Source organism: Poecilia reticulata, chromosome 7, assembly GCF_904066995.2.
Source record: "Poecilia reticulata chromosome 7, P_reticulata-male-v2, whole genome shotgun sequence".
Taxonomy (NCBI): Eukaryota; Metazoa; Chordata; class Actinopteri; order Cyprinodontiformes; family Poeciliidae; genus Poecilia; species Poecilia reticulata.
In genome coordinates, this window is record NC_088836.1 from 15,256,580 (window position 1) to 15,270,441 (window position 13,862).

The 13,862-nt window shown below is 40.6% G+C and overlaps 1 protein-coding gene across 2 annotated transcripts; it reads right to left on the bottom strand.

Moving 5' to 3' along the window:
• Positions 1-769: 769 nt before the first annotated feature.
• On the bottom strand, positions 770-13,455 carry adora1b (adenosine A1 receptor b). Of its 2 annotated transcripts, none has more exons than XM_081608965.1 (2): positions 13,158-13,455; positions 770-2,582 (listed from the first exon to the last, which is right to left on the bottom strand). In XM_081608965.1, exons 1-2 carry the CDS (start codon positions 13,259-13,261, stop codon positions 1,778-1,780), a joined length of 909 nt encoding a protein of 302 aa, XP_081465091.1. In that variant the 5' UTR covers positions 13,262-13,455; the 3' UTR covers positions 770-1,777. The 2 variants fall into 2 exon arrangements, with proteins under 2 accessions (XP_081465091.1, XP_008411744.1); XM_008413522.3 differs by lacking the exon at positions 13,158-13,455 and adding an exon at positions 5,675-6,919.
• Positions 13,456-13,862: the final 407 nt, after the last annotated feature.

Sequence of the window (13,862 nt, forward strand, 5' to 3'; positions counted from 1 at the left end):
ATGAAAAACATGTGAAAAGTGGAAAACATTATAGTTATTTAATTGAATGCTGTATTAGTCATTTTTGCTTTAGCTTGCTTTTTATTTTCCATTCTCAGTATGTTTCACTTAGGAAGATCACTAGCGAAACACCACTCACTATCTTCTTTTCCCATGTAAATATTCATTGACTTCTGTGTAAATAACAACTCAGTGAAAGAATAAAATAAAAAGAATGAAATAAAGGTTTCATATAAGTAGGGTTTTTGTGAAGAGCTCCAACTTTTCAGATGTAATGTAGTTTTATTGCAGCAGAAGTTTGCTGTGGGCCACCCTGGCATTACAAATATTAGAGCAGTTCAGGTGAATATTATTTTTGTGATTCCTGGATTCCTTACATGTTTCATTCTCAGAAGGCTTTTCTTCTAGAACAATCATTTGTGGTGCACTGCCTTCAACCTCTATTTTCTGGACTAATAATAATCAACGTTCTGTAAATAATCACCCAATAACAAATGTAGTTTATAGATTCATCCCATAAACTGCTATAATATTTTTTAAACTGGAGTTATTTTAAAGGGATAAACGTTCATTTTGGCCACCTTGAAGTGGCTGTTAAGTTACAGCTAATCTGGATTTAAACAAAATGAGGATGCCAAGAGCTTTAGCAACAGCAGGTAAGATGCTAAATATGTATAAAATTTCAGCAGAACCTCACCAAATTATCCCTTCAAGTGTGAGATTATTAAATAAGAACAACGGACAGACAAAAACAGCTTTACATCCTGTCTTTAAGAGGCATTGAACATAGTTTAATTATGAATCTGAAGATGCTTCAGTTTGGCAAGATGCAAAATAATAAGCTTACAGGTTAAACTCACAATCTTCAGGTTGACATTTCAGAATTTAGTCAGTGTTCGGTTGAGTATTTGAACAAGGCCCTGAAAGCCACAGTTGGTGATGGTAAACTGTCGTGATGTAGCGATGACAAGGAGCTAAAGAAAACGTCACTCGCAGCTTTCTGACGTGGAGACTGAACAAACATGAGATCTAAGAGCATCTTATGTTTTTCCCCTGTGAGCTGCTACAAGTGTCCTGCATGTAGCTTTTAAAATTTTAAAGCCTCTGTGTGCTTGTTTATGTCCCCGTCCGTCTCGTCTGCAACGGGAAACTGCAGCTGGAACACCTGAGGCCTGACTGAGCTCCAGAGGAGAGACACGAACTCTCATTGCGTTGTTCCGTCCCTTAACACTGCTTCCTGCACACGTCGCTGTGCGATTTAGACCCTGAAGATTAAGTCGAGCATTCACAAGTGAATGCCGTCTCATATTTACACGATTACATTCATATATTTTTTTTTAGCCAGAGTCAGTCTGTACACAGTATTAAAGTAGTAAGATTACCCTGCTCTATCTGATGTATAAATGTTCAGGCAAGTCGTAACATGGAGATGTCGATACTTGACAAACCACAATAACTTATATTGCACATTTTCTAATGTTCACACAAACTGCTTCACCATAAGTAATAGTACAGTTAAAGCTTCATGTGCTCAGTATCTTACTAAGATAAGCACGTAAATAGACATTGCAGGCTTCTCAGTACGCTGCCTGCACTGTTTTGTGCATGTATGCTGTTCCTGAGGACGAACAATCTTCCACAGACCCACGTTGCTAATTGCAAGAGCTTTGCGGCAACTTGCTGTGATCCGCTCTCTTCAAACTACATTCAGATGAGGAGAGAGCCACCGCTTTTGCACAAGAGGTTATTTCTTTAGCCATCCATCTCCCTCCTTCACTCAGGCTACGCTCTGCTCGACAAAAGGGGGAAGTTTGTAAGTTTGCTGAGGTGTTTTAATCTTCTGCTCGTCCTGGAGCTCCAGCGGAGGCGGCTGCAGCTCCAGCGAAGGATACGATTTAAAGACGCTAACGTGCGCGGGCTGCGGCGACGCGGCAGGTTTTGGCTCCACGTTGGGCGTGTCTTTTCTGTCACTTTGCTGGAAGTCCAACGCCAGCGTCTCCTTGCAGCAGAAGTACTGCTTCCATATTTTCTGAAACGCAGTGCGAAACTTTTTGATGCGGAAAGCGTAGATGATTGGGTTGACGGCAGAGTTGCCGTGAGTGAGCAGGATGGCGATGTAGAGCAGAACCATCGGCTTGTCGCACTGGGAACAGAACAACGTGATGCAGTTGATGACATGAAGGGGGAGCCAGCTGATGGCAAACAGAACAAACACCAGGACAAGAGATTTGGCGAGATTCAACTCTTTGTCGTAGTACTTGTTGGGGTCTGAGAAGCTGGAGGTGATTTTCTTGTTGTTCAGCTGCTTGTGGATCATGTAAAAGATCTCCACGTAGATGACCAGCATGAACAGCAGAGGCGGCAGCACGCAGCCGAAGAAGTTGAAGTAAACCATGTACTTCATACTGATGACGGTCTCAAACCCGCAGGTGACGATGAGGTCCGGGCCGATGGTGCCGTTCTCCTGGAGGCGCTTCAGATTGTTCCACCCCAACATGGGCGTCAGGCCCACGATGAACGCCAACGTCCAGCACATCACCACAGCCAGGCCGGCCCGCCGGGACGTCACCACCCGCTTGTACCTGCAGGAAAAACCAGGAATACATCAAAATGTCTTCACTGTTGAAGCGTGCATGGTTTCTTTCACAAACCGTAACAGTTGATGCATATATTTTTTTAAACTTAGCAATCTTATCTTGTGTTGGTTGAACATCATATTTGACATTTGTTGAAATTTTTATTTATTTTTTATGTACAACCAGAATAAGTTTTATTTCATTGTCCTTGAGTTGAACACTTTAAACCCTAAGCTGATGGGTTGCAGCTCATTGCACTGCAAATTAGACACGCGCCCCTGAAAGTAACATCAGCACACTTTATACTCCGTTTTTCATATGTGATTCTTAACTTTGTAACTTAATTTTGCAGATGCATTATTTGGCCCACCAGACTTCACATTTCTGCTGCAGATTTATATCTTCTAAATAACTTATTGTAAAGGATTAATGGTGAGAGACTGATCGAGGTAAAAGATTCAGGGTCTCTGAAATGTTATTATTCCTCTCTCGTCTACAGAGAAAGAAATGAAACAGATGCAGCCTAAAGGCACACATGTAAACATTTATCTGATCCACCTCGATGCTAGAAAGCATGCAGCGCAGTAATTGGATCATGTCTAGATTACCATTGGTTGATATTTACAGAGTATGATGAGAAAATGTTTGCATCATCACAAGCTGACCTTTGCTAAAAAGGGAGCCTGGAGCTAAACCGGACCTCGCATTTTAGCCCGACTGTCACTGGTGCCATGCGATGTGTCTAGTCCTGATTAGGGGGCATATGTGTTGAGATGCAGCGGTACAGAGACGCATGGACCAGTCTGTTCGCTCCTTAGAGAAGAAAAATAGCATCAAAAAGCACCATTTGTTTCATCGTTCTGATGGAGCAAAATATTTAAATGGTTTGAAGATTTTAGTTTATTATCGGTGAAAGCTTGGCTGCCCTGTTCACTCTTTTTCTTTTAAGCTTTTTTAAGCATATTTCTAGAGTTTGGAAATGGAAACTGGCTTGTCTGTCACAAGCTACAAGCGTCAGCACAGCTAAAAAGGAAATGCTGCGAAAACCATGATATATGCCCAATAATTGTGGTGTATCTGTGAATTAGTCTCTTCTTTTGTTAGAAAAAGAACTGAAGATTGTGAACATCCCTGAAAATTGCTGATTTATTCCACTTGAACCACAATTAAAAGTACTTTTAATTGAGCAATAAGACGCCAACAGCTAAAAGTTTTCCAAAAGTGTCGTAATGAGCCACAAGCTATTATCTGTGGTGACAAGGAATAATACATTTCAACGTTTAGTTGATACTTGGCTGTCTTTTCAGATCCTAGTCATGATCCTGGTCTGGTCTAGTTCTGTCATTAAAATCACATCCATCCAGACCTTACAAAAAAATTCACACCCTTTAACTTTTCTACAATTTCTGACATTACATACAATACAGCACATCAACATGTAAATAGCCCTTTCATTCTGATACTCCTGAATAATATCCATAATATCCAATTTCAAGTTCAGTTTTCAATTTATTAAGGAAGTCACCTGGTAAATACAATAATCAGAGTATGTGTGTTTGTCAGTGTAAATCTGTTCTGTGTTGTTAGAAAACAGCAGCGACATAAAGATGAAGGAACGCAGCAGTCAGGTCAAGGTTAAAGTTGCAAAGATGTTTAAAGCAGAATTTGGCTATAAAACAATTGCCGAAACTCTAAGCCTACGAAGAGATGGATGTCCATCTTGAACACGTAATCCCTACCATACACAGAGACTGCAGCATCAAGTTGCTATTCTGTAGCAGGGAAACCAGTAAGGGTTGATGTGATGATGAATAGATCTATGGAAGAAAACATAAATACCTGAGATCAACACTGTCTGGCAGGAAAAGGAAAACTTTAATCATAGAAGCAGCCAATAGGCCAATGGTAACTCTGGAGAAGAAGTTCCACTTGCAGTTTATCAAAAACTAAGTAGGATAAAGGGCAAACATGTGCAAGAAAAAAAAAAAAAAACCTGCGGGCAGATAAAGTGAAACTGTAAATTTTTGATAAACTATTTGTGGCAAAAAAGAGCAATATTTGCCATCATATCATCCACACAATGGTGGCAGCATGATGAAAGCTGGTCAGGTTAGCTGAAGCTAACAGTAGGCAATCAGAAAAACTTAAAAGTGGTTTTAAAAACCTGAGGCTAAAATCTTCCAGCAGAGGGGTCGCAAAGTCCAGTCCTTATGACCAACCATCCTGCAGCTTTTAGATACCTTTCTTTTCCCAACACACCTGAATCAAATGCCTGAATTCTCTCTTCAGCAGTCATTCAGCTCTGCACAGGCCTGGTAATGAGGCATTCATTGGATTCATCAGTAAAGGCTGCAGGACAGCAGCTCTCAAGGATCGATCTAGCAAGACAAAAAGCCTCAAACACAAAGCCAGAGATGCATTGTAATCCATGTGTTACAATGGCCCAGTCAAAGTCCAAACTGTATTCAATTGTCTGCACCAAAACGTCAAAGCTTTTTGGCAAAGAAGAATAGGCCAAACAAAAAACAAACAAACAAACAAAACACCTTGATATGCAACGCAGTGAAGATATACTTGTAGATGCAATGTATCAAAAGATTGGTTTGCAAAGCATTGACTCAGGGAGTTAGAACCCAAGCATGACCCATTTCTCTTATTGTTTTTAGTTAATTAATGAGTCAGCTTTTCTTTTTCTTCCAGCTCACATTAATGTGCGCCTTTGTGTTAAGCACCTTGAGGGTTATGCTTGCTGAGTTCAGTGGTATCAGGTCTGTATTTCCGCAAGGCCCTGTTCAGACGGGACAAACAGAAAATCCCAGGCTGCTGCGGGCTCAGCATGGCCCCTGTTGGTTTTCACGAATCCTCTGGCGAGCTAAATCTACCCAAATGTGGAGCTAAACACGGCAGTCTGAAGTGAAACACGAACCCCGTGCAAATCGATGCCCAAGAAGAGAGCTGTAGTAGCTCTGACCTCTAGAGTGAAGAAACGACCACCATCGCCCCTTCCCACATGGAGCAAACAATAGTCAGACTTGAACCTTCACCCCCGACCTCCTCCCGTCCTTCCCACGCGCGTTGAGAGGAAAGACCTACGTTACCTGGTCGGGATCTTGACCCTGAGATAGCGGTCAATCGCGATGGCCAGCAGGGCCAGGATTGAACTTTCCGTCAGCACCAGCATGGTGCACGTCCCGAGCAGGCAGCTGTAAAAGTAAGTCTCAAGTCCGATGCTGACCGTGATGGCCAGGGGGATGACCAGCGCTCCCACCGCAATATCCGCCACAGCCAGGGAGACGATGAAGCAAAACGTGGTGTCTCGCAGGGACTTATTAATTTTCACCGCCCAAACCACCATCACATTCCCGATCACGGAGGCGACAGCGATCAGCACCTCCATGCCGATGTAGAGCGGCGGCGCCGAGGAGACCGTCCCGGGCATGTCAGCAGGTCTCTGTGATCAACAAAGACGGACACACTATCTTTGTTTTCTTCTCTTGTCCCCTAAGGTGTTTTCCAAATTAGTTGTCTCAGTCTCATCGCGCCCTTATTCCCCACTCTGGATGCCAGATGTACATCTCGAGGGACCAAATCCAGCTATTAAAAAAAGGAAAGAAGCGGCGAAGACTGCGGGCTGTTCCTCTGAAGCAGGTGCTTTTGTCCAGCGGCTCCAGCGGGTCGCTCTCGCTCGGTTCCCTGCGTCCCCTCCACTTGTCTGGATACACCTGCTTCTCGTAAGCGCAGCATCCTTCCCACTGGCTCCGGTTTCTTCGAGGGGGCGCTGGGCGTTTTGTCAGCCTACGTCTTTTAGTTTGACAGAGCACGTTTTAATAGCGCCGCTGCCTGCGCATTTTTGACAGGAAAGCGCGCACAGACTCAGCTCCTGTGCAGACGGCAGTGCGCTCTGTCCCCCACCTATCTATCTCTCTCTCTCTCTCTCTCTCTCTCTCACTCGTCCCTCGCTTTCTTTATCTCTGTGTGTTTTCCTTTCTCTTTTTTTTATTAGGAGTGACCGTGAAGCTCCAGAAAATGGTTTCATTTGCCTCTGCTTTCTTTTATCAGAGCCTGTTCGACCGGCTTCTGTTCCATGTAATGGGTGGATTCATTGGAGGGATGGTTTGTTCCGTAACTAATATTTCAAGAAATTCTGTGCAACTTTCTGTGGGACCATCCCAGAGGAAGTCTCGCTCTCCTCCCCGAGGATATTTCTCTGCCACGGGCCTCGACAAGTGCAAGTGTTTTACACTTTCCATAGAACTGTGACTCATTTGGCAATTTTTGACAGATGAGATGAAACAGAAAAACAGATTATAAGAGAAAACGTTGTTGTTTCATGACACATATAAAGGATGGTTGAAAGTTCACACGGATCAATTTGAAGTTTTTAGATTCCTTTTGTTCTTGGTAAGATCTCAGTTTCATTTGCATTTTTGACACAAAGACATGCAATGGTTTGAGATATGTGTCCACATGTGGTACATGCTAAAGATTGATACCGGTGTGGACATATTTGTTGCACATAGATGTGTAAAAAGCTTTAAAAATAGAATGATCAATAGTTGTTGTGACAGTGTCTTCTTACACTGAATACACTGTAAAAATAATTAAAAAAAAGAAAAATTATTTTGTGGCAACCACATCTGCCGGTATCTTACCGTAAATTAGAGACGGTTCTTTTTACAGTGTAGCTCACCATGTCCAATCTTTGATACGAGAGATTTTATTCGAGTTCATTGTGTTTAACAGAATCGCTGGTGGCCCAATGCTTGGTGTTTCCTTTTGCCTGCAAAAGCATTTTGTCTTCTGACCTCACAGACATGATCATGACAGAAACAGTGAAGAAATTTGCACATTCAGGGATGAGAGAAACGGGGTATAGCAGGCAGCATAACACGAGGAACTGACAGCTGACTCACTGAGCTGAGAAGAACAGAGGAGAGTAATTACTGACGAGTTGCATTTGTGAGTGAGGGCCAGGGACTAACTTCACATAACAAAAAGAGTCAAGAATTAAGGACGGAACCAGGAAAACAGAGGCCACACCAAAACGTGGACATCAGAAGGCAAAACAATACAAAGGCAATACAAAGTAGGGTTGTTTGTAGTAGGTCTTCCTCTGGTGGTGAACTTCCTCTGCTTCCTCTCTCCAGTTTCTGTATCTTTTGTATTCTTGGAGTATTGGTGACCCCCCCACCCCCAGATGTCACTTTTTTCTGCAGTTTTCTTTGCTTTCCAAGGTAAAAAATGGGTTTCGGTTAAAAATATAATGATGCTGAACTGGGTCACTGCATCACTTTTATAAGGATCACATTTATACCTCAGGAAAACAAAAAGTTTTGGGTTACTAATGAATTAGAAGTTAATATAGTAAAACAAAAAGTTAAAAATGAATTGAGTTATATTTACTTAAAGACATTAGGGTAGCAGTAATTGTGCCCCCAGTGATTTTAATTTTACAATCTGTTATTTTATGGCATGTTTTAATCCCCTTTTCAAAACAAGCACTTAAATTAAAGCTTATGCTTTTCACAATTTTTCACAATTTTGCATTGTGAGAGAAATTTGCTGCAATGAATTTTGAACTTACTTTAAGGTCAAGGCGAAATACTTTCTTTATCGCTCTAAGACACTTATGAAACAAATACGGATAACTCTTTGATCCGGTCCTACGTACGATCTGAGAGGCACAGTATCTTATCTTGCTTAGTGTTCACAGTGAGAGGCGCGAGCTTTGAGCAAAGGCAGGGATGATCATTCATACTGAAAGGTGTCACAGATGGTGCACTTTACTCACTCAGATGTTTTATGGGAGCGGGAAGGCAGCATTTACACTTGGTAAGTTAATTATTGTAGAAAAAGACATATCAACATTGGGGTAAACATTTATATGGAGAGGCAGTTGTGGCAGGAGAACTGAAAATACTTGAGCTGTGAAAATTGTCTGCTTGAGTTAGCTATAGAGGTCAGCCAATGCAGACAGGGGAAGGTAGCAGCCATATGGCCGCCCCGCGCTAACTCCCACTCATCTGGGAGCTCATAATGAACATGATCCAAGCCATGGCTGGAAAAATCAATCATCGTAGAGCACATGTTGTAAACTAACACATCAGTACTGCTGACAATTAGATACTGTAGGTTCACCTCTTCCAACTTTTTCTTTTTTTTTTTAGTTTAAATTACAGAGCCGTCTGAGCAAATGTTGTTATAGTGCGGTGAACCAGAGCGGGGGACGCTCGCCTAACTTTGTTTCCAGACGCCTAAACATAGTTTATTTCTGAATTCTGTCAACACACACCGAGGACAAAAGTGCACAATAGAAATAAAGGATTTCAGACGCTCCTGCAGTGGCTTGATGCATTTACATTTAACTCTAAATTGTTCATACCCCTGGCCTTTTTAAATTCAGCATTTTTTTTTCCATTTAAACAACAAATGAGAAAAGTTTCTCTCAAACTATCAAAAATAAATCAGTGATAGTACTATCAGTTTTGAAGCAAAAACAATTCTCCATCAGGCTGAAGTCTAAGGTTTCCACCAAGGTTACTTTAAAGCTACACCTGTCAGAGGCTTGAATAATTTTGGGCTTTACTGTACACTCTTGACACAATACTTTTCAGGTTTCCCGGGAAGCATTTCTGCAGCACCTCTGAATCACTCATGTGACAGGAGGTTCAGTGAGACTTACTTTAATGCCCGCAGAATGTGAACATAAAGAAACGCTTCAGTAAACATTTGTCAGATTTTGCCATTTGAGGCTGAATGACCAGTGAAGTGCAGAGTGCTTCAGCTGTGTGAACCAGATTCTGCTGTTCAGTGAACATTTTCTGTGGCGTCTAGAATCAAAAACAATGCAACCTATAAAAGTGATATCACAGATTTACTTGGATCCAGGTACAAACACCTGTTTGCATACGATTGCCTGGGCACCAGTACAACATATTTGTTTTACATACATACATTATATCAATTTATATGTATATATTGTTTGTTTAATTTATTTGTGAATTCCTAGCACAACACCGTCACCCCGTGCTCGCAGTCAATCTGCACCAGCCGCAGTTTAATTGTTTGGGACAATTATGATTGTAGAACATACTTTGTTTTTTCACAAGCATCTTCAGCATTGAAATAGTCCAGCTTTAGAAAAATAAATTCAGGAATGAGATTTCCTACATTACTTTGAGATACATGTTAAAATAATAATTACCAGCCCAGCCAAACAGACACAACACTTTCCTGATAAAATAGAAAAGAGATGTGCAAATCATTTTTAGCCTTTTTGTCTGTAGCTTCATTTAAGATTTTTTTTTTAATACTTCAATATTTATGCCATTAGCTTCCATTTGAGCGAAAGCCTGATGAATCTTCCACATGCTTAACAGTGTAAGTGTTCATTTTATTAAAAGGCCAGCATCATGTAAATCAACTTTTTTGAGCTTTACATAATTATTTCCTCATCAAAAACATACTGGGAGTGTTACCTTGATTCTTTAATGCATGCTTGAGAAATCCCCTAATCTCCCATGGCAACTATTCAGCTTCTCAAAATGTCTGGGAGCCACCTTCAAGGCGCAGCTCCTCCTCCTCGGGGATGCGATGTTCACGATGCAGAGCTTATGCCTAGCAGAGCGTCCCACCCCATCTCAGCTCCTTCAGACTAGCCAGCAACAATTGGCAAACAACTGGTGGAACTGCACTTCTGCTGAGCTCCTTATTCATCTTTATACAAGATGTTGCTCAATGCAATCCTGGTAAAAACATTGCTAAAAGGCTAATAGAGGTGCACAGTTGTGATGAAGGCGGCGTTTCAGAAAGAGCAGGAGTTTTTAAAGAGACAGAGGTCTTATTTGTTTCTGAGTCACATCCATCCATCCATCTTCTTACAGCCTCATCCTATTGGGGTCGGCAGGGGTCCTGGTACCTATCTCCAGCTGTCAACGGGCGAGAGGCGGGGTAAGCCCTGAACAGGTCGCCAGTCCATTGCAGTTCAGAGTCACAATTTCTTGAAAAATTGCCAAATTAGTGCTAACATGTAAACAAAAACAAGTAATATTAATCTTGTTAAATTCTGAAAATAGTGTTGTGTGCCTTTTGGGGATTCTTTGAGTCTTATCTGCTGAACTGTTCAAAAAGCCAGGTGTGCTGATTGCCAACAAACGGAGACATCCTGTAGAAATGGGAAGCTTATGCTTTTCATGGCTGAATAGGTGGTGAGTGATGGAGACTGGACGGACCTCAGTGTGACACGGGAGAGTTTTATAAAGCACATAAAGCTTTTTTGTTTTGATGTACAAGAACATTTTTATGGCTATTTCATGTGCTCGGATGAAGAACAACGCAATGAACCATGATCACAATTTAATGAGGAAAGACATTGTCTGCTGAACTAAGCTCAAAACTATTATTACTCGGTCATTAAAAAGCCCCAGTGATGAACTGCTGAGGTCTTCTTGGAGGACTGCTCAACCGGACAGAATGAAAACTTTGCGTCGCAACACATTAATCAGAATCTTCTCTTCACGGGGCTTTATTATGCAAAACCAAAAATGCTACCATCATTCCAAAAAACCCCCCAAAAAACTGGAACTATAAGGAAAATTAGTCAGTGACAATAGGCTGACTTTCTGATTAATTTGAAACTCTCTGGAAATGAGCAGCATATAACAGTGATTCTCTTCATTTTCAAATAAACAGGTTTCCTTAAAAACGAAGATGCAAATGTAGTACAATTAGTTTCATTTCTGGATGTAATTTTGAACAGCTTGACTCTATAAAAAGTTACATTCACAAAAGCAGTGACTTCCCCTTTTCAAAAAAAAAAAATGAATAGCATTAAAACTAATGTTAATCTCGGGATATTGCATATTATTGAATTCTGTAAAATGCATTTACAATATTAAACTCCACATTATCCGTGTGACCCAGATTTAAGATAAGGTGGCCAGTGTGGTGACTGCTGAGTCTCATGTCCTGCTGTGAACAAAGACTATCTATTGATTTCCTGTTTGCAAAAAAAAAAAAAAAAAAACAGCCGTGTGGACGTCATAGTTTCACTCTTCTCCGGGCTGTTAGCTTCCTGACCCACAACCTGTCCGAGAAATTTACCACAACACCCCACTTCAAGCTCGAGCTGATAGTGAAAATGAAACACATCAACAACAAGCAGCCGTCGTCACACAAAAGGTCTTTGTTGGTCAAAACAGGGATGTTTGGTGAGAGAATCTCTCCAAACCCCCTGCTGATGTCAGGGATTACTGATAGGCCTGTGCAGAGCCTGGAAACGGTGAAGTCACTCGCCCTCTAAGTGTTTTGACCGAAAAAGCCAAGAAAATCAACTAGAAGCTTAGTTTTTGTTTATTTGGTACAAATTGGCATAAATCATGCTGAATAACAATACTTTCATAACATTTATTTTACATTAATTGTTGACAATGAAATAATTCAATTATTAAGGCCTTGTATAAGTGCACCACTACAGACAGAAGTCTAAAAAATATAATAATAATGCTGCATTGTATGATTTATGACACCTTAACTGCATAACATGCACACTGGACAGTGTAGAGCATTTCCATTACATATGACGGCATCAACAGCAGCAACCCACACTTACTAAAAGTCTAACATCACTTTATTTTTAATGGGATTTATCTTGTAACAACTCATGACAAATCAGCTTTTGAACATCAGTATTTTTACTTCATACTTTTATAGCTTCTTAGTAGCTAGAATAAAAGTACAATGAAGCAATCGGTTTAGATGACATGTGCTAGCACACATGCATATGCTGTTGAGAACCACAGAAGACATTTTTGTTTTTTGAACTGTAATGTTTTTGCCACAAGCCGTCGTTCTCCACTGTGTTGAACTACAGCTGGACTCGTCTTACCGCAGTGTGCTTTTAAATTCCTGGGTACGGTGCTGGTTTGTTAGGTCTGTTATGCTCTCCTGACTTCTTCATGCTTGTGGATGCATTTCCACATGCATGTTTACTTTATCAACTAAAACCTCCTTTGATTTTCTATCACTACTTCTGTCTTGATGGCCACTGTCTTATGCATCAGTGCTTGAGTTTTGTGATTCGTGCTTAACATCCTCACACTTTGGTATCTTTAGCTGTGTGTTATGCTGCTTTGTTCTTTCTTTCTTTTTTAAATTACTCCTTGTATAGTAGTACCAGACAGACAGAAATTATTACAATTATTTTGGGTTACTGTACTAAAGTTGTAAAAAGGACTCACGTGTGTATGTATGTATATATATATATATATATACCAGTAATTTCCCTACATAATCACTTTAATTAATTTCAAAAGTATCCGACCTCAGACAATTTTCTCCTCACCAGCATACCGTCTGATAAATAAGCATAACACATTAAACTCAGCTTTCAGTGAATGGAGCAATTTTGTTGAGTGAAGAGGATTTATTTAAATACTTTCCGCATGGTGCTTTTTTCATGTCCAATCTATAATGATCAACCCTGACATGTACAAAGGACATATATTATTGTAGACAAAGTTAAGAGCAGACTAACGGATCAACAGTGAGATGTGTGATATATAATAAAAGATGATCGATTACCTCTTCAGTGAAAATAGGGATTGATCTGAGCATAATCCAACTGGCAAACACAAATCAGGTAACAGAAAGAAAATCCAAGGAAGACACAGCTTGGTGATGGGCATGACGAGGAACAGGTGTGACAGCCTGCATGGGATCAAAAAGCTGCTCCTGCAGGGCAGCTAGCAGTAGAGAAAATTGAGGCGATGAAAAGAAAACTACAATCCAAACTGCCACATAACAACAGGAATGTTTCTTGTGTCTGAAATCTCAGCTTCCTTCTCTTTGTACGTTTTCTGCTAAAGATCATGACAATGTGTATCTTTCCATAAGAATCACACGAGAAAATCTGCCATTTGTTGCCAGTAAAGTCAAGTGATGACCGAAAACTTAAAGTATCTGATATTTATTCTTATTTATTGGAAAGTTAATCAGACTTACATTAGAATAAAAACCTATGAAATGTGTTCTCAAAGGACAGCCAATGCAGGGAAAGATGTGTTTTCTGTTTGTTGATAAAAGCATTTGAATCTTGTAGAACGTTCTAATGTGTTAGAAAATTGTGAATTAAAACCCTCGCTGGTGTAGAAAACTCTGCTTCAACACCTGTTAAATTCTCTACAACACGTATCTTACAGTTGTCAAAGTAAAACAGCTTCACAGGTACTTATAAATTTCAGAGAAACGATTTCAGTGCCTCTTCTTTTTGGAACGCGGTGACATTTC